This window comes from Emericellopsis atlantica, assembly GCF_019669845.1.
Source record: "Emericellopsis atlantica unplaced genomic scaffold F5Z01scaffold_18, whole genome shotgun sequence".
Lineage (NCBI taxonomy): Eukaryota > Fungi > Ascomycota > Sordariomycetes > Hypocreales > Bionectriaceae > Emericellopsis > Emericellopsis atlantica.
Genome location: NW_025764720.1, coordinates 19,710 through 35,756, shown reverse-complemented (window position 1 = coordinate 35,756; position 16,047 = coordinate 19,710). Strand labels below are relative to the sequence as shown.

General features: G+C 44.3%; 4 protein-coding genes across 4 annotated transcripts; 2 read left to right on the top strand and 2 right to left on the bottom strand.

Annotated features, from left to right (window-relative positions):
- The first annotated feature begins 450 nt into the window (after nucleotides 1–450).
- On the top strand, nucleotides 451–1,876 carry F5Z01DRAFT_168452 (uncharacterized protein). Its single transcript, XM_046257867.1, has 2 exons — nucleotides 451–872; nucleotides 930–1,876. The coding sequence occupies exons 1-2, from the start codon at nucleotides 658–660 to the stop codon at nucleotides 1,867–1,869; spliced, it is 1,155 nt and encodes a 384-aa protein (XP_046116851.1). The 5' UTR covers nucleotides 451–657; the 3' UTR covers nucleotides 1,870–1,876.
- A 7,183-nt stretch (nucleotides 1,877–9,059) lies between these two features.
- Nucleotides 9,060–10,188, top strand: F5Z01DRAFT_168252 (uncharacterized protein). Its single transcript, XM_046257862.1, has 2 exons — nucleotides 9,060–9,317; nucleotides 9,372–10,188. Exons 1-2 carry the CDS (start codon nucleotides 9,282–9,284, stop codon nucleotides 10,137–10,139), a joined length of 804 nt encoding a protein of 267 aa, XP_046116850.1. The 5' UTR covers nucleotides 9,060–9,281; the 3' UTR covers nucleotides 10,140–10,188.
- Nucleotides 10,189–10,736: 548 nt separating this feature from the next.
- Nucleotides 10,737–13,164, bottom strand: F5Z01DRAFT_658790 (general substrate transporter). The gene is made up of 6 exons (XM_046263718.1): nucleotides 12,567–13,164; nucleotides 12,104–12,505; nucleotides 11,557–12,045; nucleotides 11,285–11,506; nucleotides 11,123–11,231; nucleotides 10,737–11,069 (listed from the first exon to the last, which is right to left on the bottom strand). The coding sequence occupies exons 1-6, from the start codon at nucleotides 12,733–12,735 to the stop codon at nucleotides 10,919–10,921; spliced, it is 1,542 nt and encodes a 513-aa protein (XP_046116849.1). The 5' UTR covers nucleotides 12,736–13,164; the 3' UTR covers nucleotides 10,737–10,918.
- Nucleotides 13,165–14,166: 1,002 nt separating this feature from the next.
- Nucleotides 14,167–14,890, bottom strand: F5Z01DRAFT_624308 (putative glutathione S-transferase; the record flags this gene model as incomplete). The annotated part of the gene is made up of 2 exons (XM_046261371.1): nucleotides 14,167–14,686; nucleotides 14,751–14,890. The coding sequence occupies 2 exons, from the start codon at nucleotides 14,888–14,890 to the stop codon at nucleotides 14,167–14,169; spliced, it is 660 nt and encodes a 219-aa protein (XP_046116848.1).
- Between the last annotated feature and the right edge of the window lie 1,157 nt (nucleotides 14,891–16,047).

The window sequence follows — 16,047 nt, the reverse complement described above, 5'->3', positions numbered from 1 at the left end:
TAGTCCTCAGCTGAGATGCGGGTCGGCTGGTGGCCGGCATCTGGTTGCCGCGAACCGATGTGATTGTGAGGTCATCAACACAGTATTGGCCTGGCCTGATTTTGTGCGTCACAGGCTCTCTGTAACGTCTGGTGGTGGGAGACGGTGTTTCGGGGTTCCGTGTCCTGTGCCATCCCTATCCGAGGCTGACTTGTGGACCTGGGGAAGATATTCTCCGTGACTGCGACCCTGCTGGCCCTCATTTAATACGCCCGATTTATAGGGGTCTTCTAATACATGCCGGCGACATGAGGATGCATGGATCCAACCAGGCAGCCTCAAAGCGTGTCCCAAAAAATGATCCGTTTCATGAAGGGATCCTGGAATTTCCCCATTTGTTTGCTGAGCCAACTCCTTCACCTTCTTCTTTTGTCGCGCAATCGTCACTGTTCGGAGTAAGGCTGCAATGCAAGGTGCTTGGCGAGGCACTCATGTCCTTGGCGGGCATTTGATTCACCGAGGAAACACTAGTTCATCGGCAGCTTCCGGTTCTCGCTGAGGCGGCCTGAGCACAGACATGATGTGCCCCAACACGCTCCAACACGTTCCGTCTTTGCAACCTACTGCGTGCATCGCATCGCACCGCTTCTCTAACAGACTGACCACAGCCAGAGCAGCATGTCTGACGACTTACAATCTCCCGCTAAGGGCTCGGAGACATCGCTGACACCAGCTGTCGAGTCCGGCCGGAAAACGCAGTCATGCGCTGAGTGTCGACGCCGACGAATCCGCTGCTCTGGGCGGGTGGTCCCTTGCAGTCAATGCGTTTACTACCAAGTGACAGATCGCTGCCATTACCCTCCCAGGAGAACTCGCCAGGCCCCCTCCGCCAAGTACGTGCCAGCTTGCTCTCCTCCGCGTAGCCATGGTTAGCTGACAGTAGCGATCAGGGCGTACGCAGAGCTATCCACTGCACACGAAATTGCTCAGGGGATATTGGACAGACTCTTCCCAGGCTACTCCCTCGATCGCCTGCAGTCTCAGTCTCGTCAGCAGCTGATAGATCTACTGGACAAGCAAGCAACTCCACCGACAGTGCCACATCAGCCGACTCCTGCAACGTGCGACTCACAAGCAACAAGTATCCTAGATCTCGAGCCATCTCCATATGAGGAGTTCGCATGGGATGAGTCCTCCCACGGCAAGCTCCAGGAACTGCAGTGTGAGGATGATGTCAACGGCATGTCTAGCCTTTTCGAAGCTGGTGGACATTCCTATCTAGGCATCTCGTCAGTGCCAACAATCCTGCGTGTCATGTCTCACACCTGCCTTGAGCTCAGACAGGCCGTGGAGTGCACACGGTCGACAAGGATGGCAGGCGTGCCACCGGTGGCTGTGGGCTCTTCCACATTGCCGCCGACATTTGATGAAACGTTACTCATCGATGCATACTTCCGCAACGTCCATGCCATTACGCCGATGCTGGATGAGATTGGCTTTCGCCAATGTCGCGCTCAGGGTGGAGGAGTAGGTAAAGCCCGTGGTCCGTGGCTGGCCCTTCTCAACATGGTCCTCACACTGGGGTACCTGGCGCTCAACGACGATGGGCAAGATGGCCACGTCTTCTTCTACAAGAGAGCGTCAGAGTACCTTGACATATCGTGCTTTGCTGCAGGACATCTGTACACGCTTCAAGCCTTGATCTTGTTTGGAGGGTACTACCTGCATTATCTGAATAAGCCAAACATGGCGAGCGCTGTCATGGGTGCTGCTCACCGCATGGCCTTGGCCATGGGTCTCCATAGGCTGCCACAGACAAGAAGCGTCGCTACAGAGGATCACCTGGCAATGGAAAGCCGGACGCGAACCTGGTGGTGTTTGTTCTTGTGACGTTCGGGTCTAGACTAGCTACCGGGTAGATAGAATAGAAGTCGGGTTTGAACTAAGTACACTAGGATATCGTTAACTTGAGCGGTCGGGTCATAGTCTATGTGCGAGATAGTGGATCTTACGTAGATAATTATATTAATAGCTAAGGAGCTAGGTAGAGACTAACTATAGTGAAGCATAGCTTCCTATATACTAGTTTATGAAAGTAAGGGCTTACGGGAGCGTCGTGATCTAATAAGCCATGCGTTAATATTAGAGCGTAGGCTCACGGTAAGGTCGCGAGCTATACTTTATACGTGGTAGTATAATTAAAGGAAAAAGTAAGGTACACGTAAGAGGCGCATATAGTCGTATGCTAGGTCGTAATATAATATCTCCCCTCCCGAGATTCTATCCCTAGAATTAATTAAAACTAATCGTTAGTCTATACTCGTGAGTCCTATTAATTCTTTCTCTTTTATTATTTTTATATATACTAACGCTATGTCTAGTCGCTCTTCTAATGTTACTCGAAAGACTCGCGAACGCCTAAAGCTTGCTTATGCTATTACTCGTGACGGTACTAACGTAGATATACCGTGCACCTATTGTTTTAAGAATTAGAAGCCTTATCGTTTTAATAATAGGTCTTCGAAATATAGCGAGTATATTCGTCGCGGTCGTCCTTACGACGGGACGTTTATAGCGTCTTTATATATATATTTGTTCTTTTCTTACTCCTTTTCCTAACCTTCTTTAGTGAATTATTTACTTAAATAGCGTAAGAAGCTTAAGAAAGATAAAGAGAAAGCTAAAGAGGCTCTCCTTTATCTTTAAACTAAGCTCGCGACCGCTATTAGTCGTTTAACGCGGATACGGAAGATTCGTCGATATATAAAAGAGCGTATTAACGACTCCGTTCGCCGTGGTTTAGCCGGTCTTAAGGAGGATAAGCGGGATAACTCGGGATCTATAGCTCCCGCTAAAGCTATTCCTATTTTAGATAGTTATAAGCACTAGATTAAGAATAACCTAAGGTTCTTAGGTCTTCTTAATAATCCTAACTAGTCGTCCTTAGGTTTAGGTAATAATTTTATAGATATAGTCTTTTTATCTAGAGCTAGAGCTATTAGTAATAGTTCTTTACGAGGTGCCGATAATCCTTAAGATATTTAGCGGGTTCCTATATATTTTTATTATTTATATAGCCTTTCTATTTAATAAGGTACTTAACTTCTTTGTCGATAGTTTATTTATCGAGTATCCGTTCTAGTTCGTAGAGTTTTTCGAGAACTTCTAGTTCGTAGTTTATTTTTGCGTTTTATAATACTTTTTCGAGTAATAAAATATAAAAAACTAAGTATATCCTTATACTTAAGGGTAGTAAAAGTTTATAGTTAGTATCTAAGATAACTTCGTTAATTTTAAATAGTCTAAGTTTTTTATAATTAAGCTTTAGTAAAGGTCGAGTTATTATAAAATTTTTACGTAGTAAGTCGACTATATCTCCCCTCCGAAAGATCGGTCCTTTCGATCTTTTCTAATTATAGTACTTCGATATTTATATACATATAAATTCGAGCTATTTCTTTATATATTTATATAGTAAGCGTAATTAATCTACTTTAAGTATAGCTTTTTTAGTAAGAGGTCTATCCCTTAGTATTTTATTACCGAACTCGGGTTCGTATCCGTAGTTCGCGTAGAATAGTAAGATTTTAGTTAATTCCATAGGTGCGTTATTATAAGCGAGTTAGGCGAGTGGTAACTTCGAGACCTAATCGTCTTACTTATAGTTAATATAGCACCGTAAGTATTGCTCTAATATTTAATTTAATCTTTTTATCTATCTATCTATTTGTGGGTAGTAAGCTATACTAAGCTTATATTTAGTCCTAAGCTAAGCTATTAATACTTACTAGAACTTCGAGGTAAATATCGTTCCTCGATCCGAAATAATTTCTTCCGGAAGGCCGTGGTTAGCCACGATATATTTAAGTATTATATATACGAGTGTTTCTATATCCGTTGCTTCTTAGTATAGTAGGAAATATCCGAATTTGCTTATCCGGTCCGTGATAACGAATATACTATTATATTCGATATTAGATCCTAGTTCCTTAGATTTAGGTAGCTTCGTAATATAATCGAAGGCTATCGATTCTTATAGCTTTAAAGGCACTAGTAGTGGCTTTAATTCTCCGTATAGCTTATACCGTGTAGCCTTACTACGCGTATAATCTTTATATTATCCGACGATATGTGCGATATCTGCCTTAATTCCTTAGTAGTCGTACGTTCGTCGTATTCGTTTAAGAGTCTTTCTAACTCCTTAATATCCTACCGTAGGATACGTATGAATATTAATTAAGATTTTATCGCGTTACGGCGGTAGTATCTAGAGTAATCTATTCCTAGTAGGTCCTTTTCCTATTTCTATCGTATAGTCGTTAGGTATTTCTTTTTTATATTTTAATACCTATTTTAATATTTTATCGTAGTATATAGTATTTACTTCTACTCTAAATATAAGAAGGTTAAGTGTTATTTATACGTAGTTTCTTTTATTATTTTATTAGAGTATCTAGCCCTTGGCTTTTAGTACTTCGGTATCGTAGTCTAGTCGGCGGCTAAGTATATTTACTTTACTATTTTCCGAACCTTTCCGATAGATAATTTTAATATTATAATTAGCTAAGAATTTAGCGTATTTTATTTATCGTGCGCTAAGTTCTTATATTATCGCGAAGTAGGAGATATTTTAGTAATCGGTATAAACTTTAGTAGTAAACTTCGTCCCTAGTATATAGTACTTAAATTCCTTAATAGCTACGATAATTACTAGGAATTCCTTATCGTAAATAGGGTAGTTTAGTTCCGCGCCGTAGAGTTTCTTCGAGAAGAATATAATTAGTCGTACGTTACTATCGTCGTCTCGTTAACTAATTTATACTCCTATAGCGTAGTCCGATACGTTTATTTCTAATTCGAGTAATCTTTCGGGGTCGTAGGTTATAAGTACTATATTTAATAGTATAGTATCTCGTAATCCTTCGAATACCCTTTATTACTCTATTTCTTACTTAAATTCTCCCTTTCCCTTAGTAAGTCCCGTAAGTAGTATTGCGATTTTCGTAAAGTCGCGTATAAAGCGTCGATAATAGTTTGTAAATCCTACGAATGCTTATACTTCCTTAAGTATTATTAGCACGGGCTATTCTTTAACTATATTAATCTTTATTTATTCTATTAGGATTTCGTTTAGTCGGATCGTATATCCGAGGAAGACGGTTTCTTATATATAAAACGCGCTCTTTTCTAGGTTAACTAAGAGGTTCGTATCTTAAAGTATTTTTAGTACTTAGTAGACGTGTTTCTTATATTCTTTAAGGTTTTCCGAGAAGATTAGAATATCGTCTAGGTATACTATAATAAAGATATCTAGGTACTCCCTAAGTATGTTATTAATTATTCGCTAGAAGGTAGCTAGAGTATTAGTAAGGCTAAATAGTATTACTAAATACTCGAATAGACCGAACTTAGTGCGAAAAGCTATCTTTTATTCGTCTCCTTTCTTTATATAGATTAAGTTATAGGCTCTTTTTAGGTTAAGAGCGGTAAACTAGTTCTTACCGTGAAGTCTATCCTTAAGTTCGTTAATAAGCGGCAGGGGTGTCCTATCTTTAATCGTAATATCGTTAAGCTACCGATAGTCTACGACTAGTCGTAGCTTCTTATTCTTTTTTAGCACGAATATAATAGGATATCTTACTTCCGAGGTAGAGGTTCGAATATAGCCTTTCTTAAGTATTTCGTCGATATATTCTCGTAATATTTTAAGTTACTTCTCGTTAAGGTTATAGAGTTTATAGAACTTAGTCGAGGTTCTAGTTTTAAGATAGATTTCGTGATCCTACTAACTATATTACGGAATACCCGTTTCGAGGGTTTCCTTAAATAACCTACTATACTTTCGGTATTCTAGCGGTATATTCTTTATTCGTTCTTCTTCTATTATAGGTTTCTTTTTTCTTTTTTTTTATAAGGCTTAGTTTACTTTAAATATCTTTTATATAATATTAGCGAGGATTCGTTTTCCTTATTTATATTATATACCTGGTTATATAGCTTTCTCGGTTAGTACTATAGCTTTTGCCTACTTCGGCTCGCTTATATCTTTCGATAAAGATCCTTTAGAGGCTAAGTCGTCGCGAATATTCGCTTCTTTTTAGTTAAATAGTAATCGTCGCGTTATCGTATCTATCCACGCTAACTAGCTAGTGCGCTAATCGACTACTAAATTACTTCTCGTTAACTATAGGTGACCTAGTATTATATCGTATTTATATAAGTCTATAATATCGAAGACGATTATCTTATAGTATCCTTATATCGTTATATCGAGATAATCGGTCTCGCGGTCGATAGTTCTATTATTATAATCGAAACTTTATCCTTCGATATTAAAAAGCTTATATACCCGAGTCTTATAATTCTATAGTAATATATATCGGTTAACTACTATTAGTAAGATATAGTTACTTATTGCCCTACTATCTAATAGTGCTCGTAGGTAATATCCGTTAATCTAGACTTCTAAAACCGTTTTCTATCCTCTATTTATCTCTACGGAGTAGAGGGTCTTTAGGTTTCCTTCGTTATCCTATGCCCTTTCTATAGGCGATATTAATAGTTTTTTAACGGGTAGTATTTTATATCGATATTATTATCCTTAGGGTCGTATACGTAGTTACTATCGTACGACTCTAAGTATATCGAGGGATATCGTTTTCCTTTTTCTTCGTATAAGTAATATATATACCTATAGTAGTAGACTCTATAGTTTAGTATATATCCTTCGAAATACCTATATATAATATATTATATATATACTTTTCCCTACGGAATAAGGTATTCTTATGCCTCGATCCTATATCGTAGGTATAGCGTTTCCTTCGCTCTAGTATATCTTTCGTAGTTTATCTTTCCTTTACTAATATAGTCTCGATCCGCTTATTCGGTAGGGTTGAACGGTAATTTTATACTATTAGGGTGCTTCTCGTATCCCTTACACCCTTATCTATAGCTTAAGGCGTATTCCTTACTCTTAACTATCTTAATACCGAGTAATGCTTTTATAGTATTCTCGTGTCGCCGGAGCTCTTCTATCTCCTTTTATTCCCTAGTTCTATACTAATCGAATACCTTTGCCTTAGCGTATCGTAGATAGTCTACTAACTAATATCCGCGCTACGTTTTCTAGTCTCGTGCGCATACTTTAGGGTATTTTACTAACTACCTTAGTATTATATATCTTATACTAGGTTCTGCGTATATATACTTATAGAACTCCGCTTTATATTTTTCGTATAGGTCGTTAATAACGCGGGTAGCTAGTCCCTTAATTAGGTAGACTTAATGCCTTCCTTTATTAGGTATATATATTCTATAAAAGTAGTATATATAAGAGATCTATAAGAGTTCGTAGTATTTTAGCGTATCTAGGTATATACGTAGGTCGTTTCCTAAGATTATTCTTCGGTCTATTACCTAGTTAATTCCTCCGTTTAGTATTTAAGCGGGGATAACTATCTAAAGGTCTCCTCCTTACGGTAGGGGGTTATATCGATCTATCGCTGCTTTTATCTATTCTCGTGGGGTTACTCGTCCGTGTAATAGGTTAGTCTCGAGTATCCTTTTCTTCTATAGTAGTTCTTCTTCGTAGTCTAGGGTATCGGTTATATCGCTTCCGGAATTATCGCTATCCTTAGGGGTTATAGTGATTTTCTATATAATAGTAAGGGTCCTTGCCTTCGGGGCTTTTAGAAACTATCCCGATTCTTCCTTACTATTTTTATAGGTATAGTAGTTATTATTATAGTATCCTAACTAGTATAGGGCTTCGTGCGCTATTAGTTAGTTTATAGGTTACTTATTAACCTTCTTTAGTATTTTTTCCGTATTAGCTACTTAGTTAGGGCATAGTACCTTAGACTAGCTTAGGTACTTCGTATCGTAGCCGGACCTAGTTATATTTAGTTACTTTAGCTTACCTTTAGGTACTAGTCTCTAGCCCTAGCTTCGCCCTTTCTTTAGCAAGCGGTATTTACGCTTTTAATAACCTAGCTTACCGTAGTTATAGTAGGTTAAGTTTTTCTTATTATTATCTATCGCGGCGAGCTATCGTTATATAGCGTCTAGGTCTATAGGTCCTAGGTTTGTCGTATATACCTATGCTATATTTTGCTATCGGGGGCGTCCTTAGTTTAGATAGTAGCGACGTCCTCCGTTATTATTATTCCTAAAGTTTAAGTATAATTAATTTATATTCCTCTTTTTTCTTAATATTTTGCGCTTTAGGTATAATCGGTTATCGATCCTAATTACGTTCGTAATATACTCCGTGAGGGACTTAGGTATATCTTTATCGTAGAGTTACTCCTAGACCTCTAACTTTAGACTATTAAAGAAGTAGGTTATAAGAGGTTCGTCGTCCTATCCGAGTTTACTAGATAGTTATCGAAACTTTAATACGTAGTCCGTAGTAGATCCCGTTTGCTTTAGGGTTCGTAGGGTCTTAATATTAACCCGGTTCTTATCTATATTCCCGAAGACGTCCTTAATAGTATTCTCGAAACCTTCGAAGCTTGCGAATATAGCTTAAGTTTCGTTATCTTAGAGGTTAGCCGTAGTCTCTATAAAATCCCTTATATATAGTTCGAACCACGCTAAGGCCGTGCCGGTAAGATATATTCTTACGTAAAGGATCTTACTTATATTATCGGCGAGCTTAGTAGGGAATAGTCGATAATATATCTTAAGCTAAGTTAAGAACCCGTTTAGTTATCCTAGGTTATTATCGAACGGCCTAGGTAACTTAGGCTTAATCGTCTCGCCTAGGTCCCTAGCGTTATTATTCTCTATATCGGCTATAATATCGTATTACTTAAGTACTTAACACGGTAGTATATTAAATAAGAGCTATTAATATATAACATTCGGGTCTAGACTAGCTACCGGGTAGATAGAATAGAAGTCGGGTTTAAACTAAGTATACTAGGATATCGTTAACTTAAGCGGTCGGGTTATAGTCTATATACGAGATAGTAGATCTTGCGTAGATAATTATATTAATAGCTAAGGAGCTAGGTAGAGACTGACTATAGTAAAGCGTAGCTTCCTATATACTAGTTTATGAAAGTAAGGGCTCACGGGAGCGTCGTGATCTAGTGAGCTATGCGTTAATATTAGAGCGTAGGCTCACGGTAAGGTCGCGAGCTATACTTCATGCGTGGTGGTATGATTGGAGGAACAAGTGGGGTGCACGTGAGAGGCGTATGCGGTCGCATGCTGGGTCGTAATAGTTCTGTCTCGACACATGGGCGGGAACAACCCTGGGGCGTCCCATATCCGGAGCCTGGAGGCCAGCGCACATGTCGAATCCCCTAGCGCACCAGAGAGCTGATTCTGTGAGTCCTTATTGATAAATAGTGTACTGGGCGTGAGATACTTATACAGTTTAGGACTACAATGCTATCGTGGTGGATGCGAACGTGTCCTTTGCTCTCATCGCTGCGCGGATTCAGGACAGAATGGCCGAGCTGCCTCTAACGACACCAGCCGAGCTCAAGAAGCTCGACGAGGAGCTCCTCGACTGGCGCGCAAACATCAATCCTATTTTGAACAATGGTCGGCATAGCCCCGAGCCAGTTCGTCTGGCTTGCATCGTGCTTGGGCTGCGCTATCTGAACCAGCGCATGACCTTGCACCGACCTTTCTTACTACTTCAGACCATAAAAGCCAGCACGGAGGGCAATATGGTCTCTCAAGATGCAGACCGGATTGCCGATACATGCTGCGCAATTGCACAGGAGACTATCAACACTATAGCAGACAACTGGTACCCAAATCAGCTGTTGGGATGGAATTGTACCTGGTTTCTGTTCCAGGCGTGTCTTGTTATCCTCTTGAAGCTTCTATCCAAGACAGCGGGAGCAGACAGCCAGATATTGGAGGTGTGCGTTGTCCAGTGCCTTGAACTGCTGACAGAAATGCGCCCTTGGAGGAGATCAGCTGCGCAGACACACGATCTACTTTTATTCATCTTCAACGCCAGGACGGCAAGCACGCAGGACTGGGGCGCCAACTGTTCTCTGTCGGACGAAGCCCTTCTCAATCTTTTAGGCTTTGGCCCAATTGATGGTGATGTCGATTGGAGCCAAATCTTGGACTATAATGAACAGGCACCCTGTGGCGACTTGATGGATGGCAGCAGCAGCTATCTCGGCTAGACAAATCTCCGAAGAGGATCACATAATTCCTTCACTTCTGCCTAGATGTTGCCCCCCCGGGAATGAACGTGGCTTTCTTGACTACCACATGAGTGGCCCTAGCCCAGATACTGAAATGGATCGACGTTCGGCATGTCGTGGTGGCGGACCCCATGGGGTCCGCCTCGTGTACCGTTGAGATTGTTTTGAAATATGCAGGCTATCGGGCATTGTTCTGGATGGAGCTCGTTTTGACCACTCATGACGCAGAATTTGAAGACTTCAACCCGTTCTGGGACGGATCGACGGCGGGTTGAACGTAGCCAAGACGGAATTTCAGAAGCCGTCTCGGCTCCCATGCTCGCCAATGCTAGGACTTTGGCTATAACCTTAGTTTCACGCGTGGTTAGGTCGAATAATCCTGGGGTAGGAACTTCTCATCATCGAGGCAGTGGTCAATAATTAGTCAGTCATTGGTTCATTAGTGTAAAAAATGCCACAATGTATGGTCATGGTCGGTGGAAGCCTTGTATTGTTATGCTTGCGGCAGCAATTTCGGGGATAATCATAAGATTCAAGATCACGGAAGTATTTTCAGGGGTCACAAGAAATGCTAAGTGCAGATACACATGGCAAGTTCATTGTTAGAATGTCCATAATAAGGGACAGGTGGCCGTGGTCGGTGCCAGCCCACGCACTACTATCTATCAAAGATCCATTCATGTGTCAAGCTACAAGGCTGGTTGATTCGAATACCCAGCACCTAGTAGAAACCTCGCTCGAGGAACAGTGCAGGGTGTTTAATGCAAGACCTTTCGAGTGCTCGCCTTGCGTGGATTCTTGGCTTCGAAAACGGCGTCAAGCTCCTCGAGAGTTCGCCCTTTGGTCTCAACGAAGAAGAAGTAGATGAAAGCGAACTCGAAAAGATCCCAGAATACGAAGAAGACATAGCTAATAAGTGTCAGTGCATAAAATCGCGAGGTATGGGTGTTGTTTTCACCCACAACCAGTATCTGATGTTCTTCATGGCCGTCGGTGCAGCAAAGGTGTTGATGAAGCTGGCGCATCCGGCGGTTATCTGAAAGAGCATCATGCCGTTTGCGCGCATGTCGTCTGAAGAGCGTCAGGGTGGGATTCTAGCTCGATAATTCGGCATCTAAACTTACTTGCAAGGACTTCCGCAGGATAAATAGGCTGCATCGGAGTGAAGCCCACAGCAAAGACGACACCAAAGATGAAAATGAAGGCGATACTGGCGGAGCTACTTGGCACGCTGCCCGATTTCTCGTACTCTGCTGCGGTTGCAGCAACGATAGCGAGAGCGACGGACATGCCAAGGCACGAGCCCATTAGCATCTTGCGACGGCCAACAACGTCGTGAAGACGGGCTGGATAACCATGTCAGTATTCGCGATAGTGAGAGACGAATCTTGCTCACCTCCGATCGTGGCCGCAATCCAACCAGTGATTGCATAAATGGCATTCAGCAACAGTGTGAGACTGGTCGAGGTGATGCCGACATTTTCCAACATGATTGGCAGGTAGTAACTGGAGACATTGTTTCCGGAGAACTGACCAAACCATGCCATTGTCATTGCCAGCATGAGTCGATAGAGGCGCGCGCGGGACTTGAACAGACTACGCACGTCGAAGCACGCCCAAGCGGACCGTCCTATCACTGATTCCAGCGAGGCCTCAATCTCCTGCATCTCGATAGCCACAATAGGGTGGTCTGCATCTCCGTTGGCGTGATACTCGATTATGAATTGGCGAGCCTTCTCTTCGTGTCCATGACCGACTTGCCAGCGTGGACTCTCTGGGAGCCACCAACCACCAAGGACGACGATCGCCGGACACAAGATCTGCAGCCACAACGGGAGTCGCCATTTGATGTTCCCGTGGAGATGAAGGTTCGAACCATACACAGCTGTCGATGTTAGTTACGCGGTCCTTGTGTATATCGGCACCGAAAGATGTGTACTCACCAAAGGTAGCAATAATGCTGCCCATATAATACAGCGTGTTGTAGATACCAGCGACTGTAGCACGGTGAAGTGGCGGCGCAATCTCCACGAGAAGCATTGGGGCAGCCACCGTGGCGATGGTTGAGAAGAAGGAGAGCAGGAAGCGAGCGGCAATGAACGAGGGCAGTGTCGGTGCCACCGCCGTGAAGACGGCCGAGACGATGATCATGAAAGCGCTGATGACCAATGTCCACTTGCGTCCCTGCCAGTCGCAGATCCAGGTGAACAGAGCGCCCACCATCTGTCCAATCTGGAAGATGGAAAAGACCAGGCCGGTTGTCGAAGATTGGTTCTGGCTGACGTTGTAGTAGTCTTGATATTCGGGAAGAACGTTGATAGAGCCCATCAGCGAGCCATCATAGCCTGCGCAGACAGATGGATTAGAAACAGCGCACCTAATGGGGAATTGGGCCATTGTAGTTACCTTTCATCGTCGAGCAGAAGTAGATAATCAAACAAAAGAAGTACAGCTTGATATGGCCGCGCCCAAAAGTAGCTGGGCGCTCGCCTGCAGTATCAAGGGCTGCTGCGATGGCCTGTGGATGAGCAGTGACCTTCTCATCGTGCGTTGTTTCCAAGTCTTTGGTCGACATTATGCCTTTGGGTCTTGAGAGTGAAGAAGATCTGCAATTCAGAAGTCAATGCTGCTTGAACCTGTGTCAGACTCGTGGGGTTTTATGAAGGCTGCAGCTACTAGTGTCGCTCTCCGTCCGGGGTTTGCGGAGAGTGCCATACATCTCTGATTGCCAGACTCTGGGGACTGGAGGTGTTGATTTTTGGTGAACGCGGAGTTCTGTACGCCGTCTTAGCGTTCGCCCCGCAGACTTGAGGGCAGTAATAACCTTGGGACCGCCCGGCTGGCGCCACGATTCCCCCTACCCGGCACGGGAATATCAAAGACCGCCTCAGCCTTATAAATAGATTCGTGATGCCTAGAAGGGGGCCCTGGAGAAAGCACATTAAGGAATGCTGCGGCTTGACTAATCAATATGATTGGGTGGTTCCAACGGAAATTCCGCGAGCCTCGACGGCTAGGTCACTCATTTTAATGTGTCGTCGTCCGACCCGGAATCAAGAGTCCGGTGTCCGGACCAGAGAGCGGACGGCTAACCGCATTCGCCCTAACGCCTGCATTCGCCCGGCGACGGGTATCCGCTCGGAGCTCCGACCCTCCGCCGTTCGCCGTGAAAGACCTCCAGTCAATGAACTCTTTCTCATCTGCGGTCCACCGCTGTGCAATTACTTCACAGGTACAGCTAAACTTATCTATCACATTGATGCCGGACCCATTCCTCAAGAAAAGTAAAAGCATGCGGAGCTTGTCTGCGGGCCAAGTTGCAAGTGTCGCAAGCGATGTCCTGCGTGTGAACGGTGCTTGACGCGCCGAATGCGTGCGTCCACCATCAACAGCCCAGCTTATTTGTTCAGGCAGCCGCAGAAAGCCACGAGGTTGAATTGGTTGCTGAACGGGGATGGTGGGCCTTGCGGTATCAGCGTCAGGATCGAGCCCACTTGTCGCTCCGTCTTGGCCAACATATACGCCCGCACAGGCTACAGTTTGTCTTTCATCAGCTGATTTCAAGAGAGTCTGGTTTCCAATTCTTATATTAGGAACGTGGCGTATCTCACCAGTTGCCTTGAAGCAACACCAAATAATGGCCGTGCCAGCCTGTGTCCTGGGACAAGATTAAAGATGCGATGGCTTGGACAGCCCCTGATGATCCTTTCAGCCTCACTACGAGGAGGTCGGCTGTAGCAAATATGAAAAAAATGCGCCGATGGGGTCTCCACAGGCTTGAGGTATGTTTTTTCACTGCCTCATTAGAGATCATTCAAACCAGAACAGTCACTTTCCAAGAAATGCCGCCTTCCATGGCCCCTAGAGCAATTATATTTTGATTCTTTTGAGTTCGCACGCGCACTTCCAGGGTAAAACTTGTTGATACTGAGATAGGTTGAATCTCATATACATTAACACCAAGTTTCTCGTTCCAAGGGCCGTTTAGCTAAGTATTGCACGCGCCCTACTGAGCGGGAGCCTCGGCTGACATAGGAGGCTGGAACCCAGGATCGCTTTTCGCAATGGCGCTCCGATATGCATCTCTTTTGTTTACTCGTTGTAAGAATCCGAGTATGCCTTGGTACTCTTGGAGACTGTAGGGGAAGAATAGCCTCATTGTCGTCAACGAGAAGACAACCATGATGTCTGCTGCCGTGAATTCGTCCCCTGCAAGCCACTGACTGGCGCTCAAGCGATCATTCAGCAGTTTCAAGGACTTTTTCATGCCGTTCAGGGCTAGCCGAGCGCCTATGTCATCAGGTGGCAACCCCATTTTCGTGGCCATTCTTGCCCGCAAAAGCGCTGGTTGCAAAGTTCCATTTGCAAAATGCAGAAAGTACAAATAGTCGGCATAATTGTCTGCGGAGGGCGAGACCGAGAGCTTTCCATCTCCGTATTTAGTGAGTATGTACTCAAAAATAGCGCCGGACTCGGCGAGCGTGATACCACCGTCTTGAACGATGGGGGCCGACTTGGAGGGGTGCCTATTTGGTTTAGCTCTGCTCTGAACGATGCCGGCGATACGGTTCATGTTGGGATAATTTGTACAGTGCCTGTAATTCAGGAGGACTCATGAACGTCCTGGGGTCCCTCGGATACAGCTTGAGCTCGTATGGGATGTTGAGCTCCTCGCAAAGCCAGACGATGCGCTCGGATTGGCCGCGTTGCAGATGGTGTACAGTTAGCATGGTTAAGAATGTTTGGATAGGTCGTGAGACTCCGAGCCGCGCAGGTCGCTGTAGACTGGGCCCTAGTTTCCTTTTATGTATGAAGCGAGAGCGGCCATGAGTCATCGAGGAGGTTGCTAATAGGTCGGCTTGAGTAAGATGTATCCCTGGTAATCATGTGCATATTATCATATGCCACGCTGCGATGCAGCTCACTTGCCCAGTCTCTCATGCTCCACTCCAGCTTACGCTGACTGCGAGAAGAACTGTCTTATTTGCGAGATCGCAAATGGCATTCAACGATTTGTAAGGTCAAGGGTGCCGAAACAGCACCTTCTGGACTAGGGAAGAAAAGTACCCAATGGGGTCGAGCGACTGTTGCTTGTATTACGCGCGGCGACTTGACGCATGCATGTAAGACGCTTCCCCGCTTTATTATGTCACTCGTGGGCACCTTGATGAGGCGGTCAGATAAAGTCGTACCTCTCTGGACTATAATGGGCTGTTAGCTTGGGATTCTTATCTAGGCATTTCACTCAGAGGCATACGAAAGACGCCTCACCTGCTCCTGCGATAAAGATCTCGGAGCACATGAACTCAGCCACGCACCCGCCGACCTCGCTATGCCAAACACAGCTTCCAATACTAACTGGACCATGCCACATATGCTGGATATAAGCTCTAACAAGGGCCACAGGCAAACCCATGCAGTGCTGACCTCTGCCGATGTAATTGCTTAAAAGAGATTGCGCTCTGCATTCGCCGCCGGCCGGGTCCGGGATGGAGGCTGAGAGTAGATCACTTGTGTGATCAACCCAGAGCCTTTCAAATACGGGATGCATAACATTGCGTTCAAGGCCGCCTTCGCCAACGATATGGCTTGGAACTCTTAGGTCCAGCACTTGCCAGTAGATGAGTCCTACACTCGTGGGCACCCATGTACTGAATGAAATCGCCACGATCAGAGCACTCAACGCTCGCCCCCAATTTACCAATACAACAAGTATTTGCCGTCCGTGTTTCGCCCTCCAATTACCTCGGCTTCCCATAAGACCTCGTGGAATGCCTGAAGGTCCAGACTGTGGAGAGCTTGATTATGCGTCTTGTATCCGCTGAGCACTTGGCACACGTTGCATGCCAGCTAGAAGGTGTCCTGTTCCAGCTGGAGAAATTGGCCT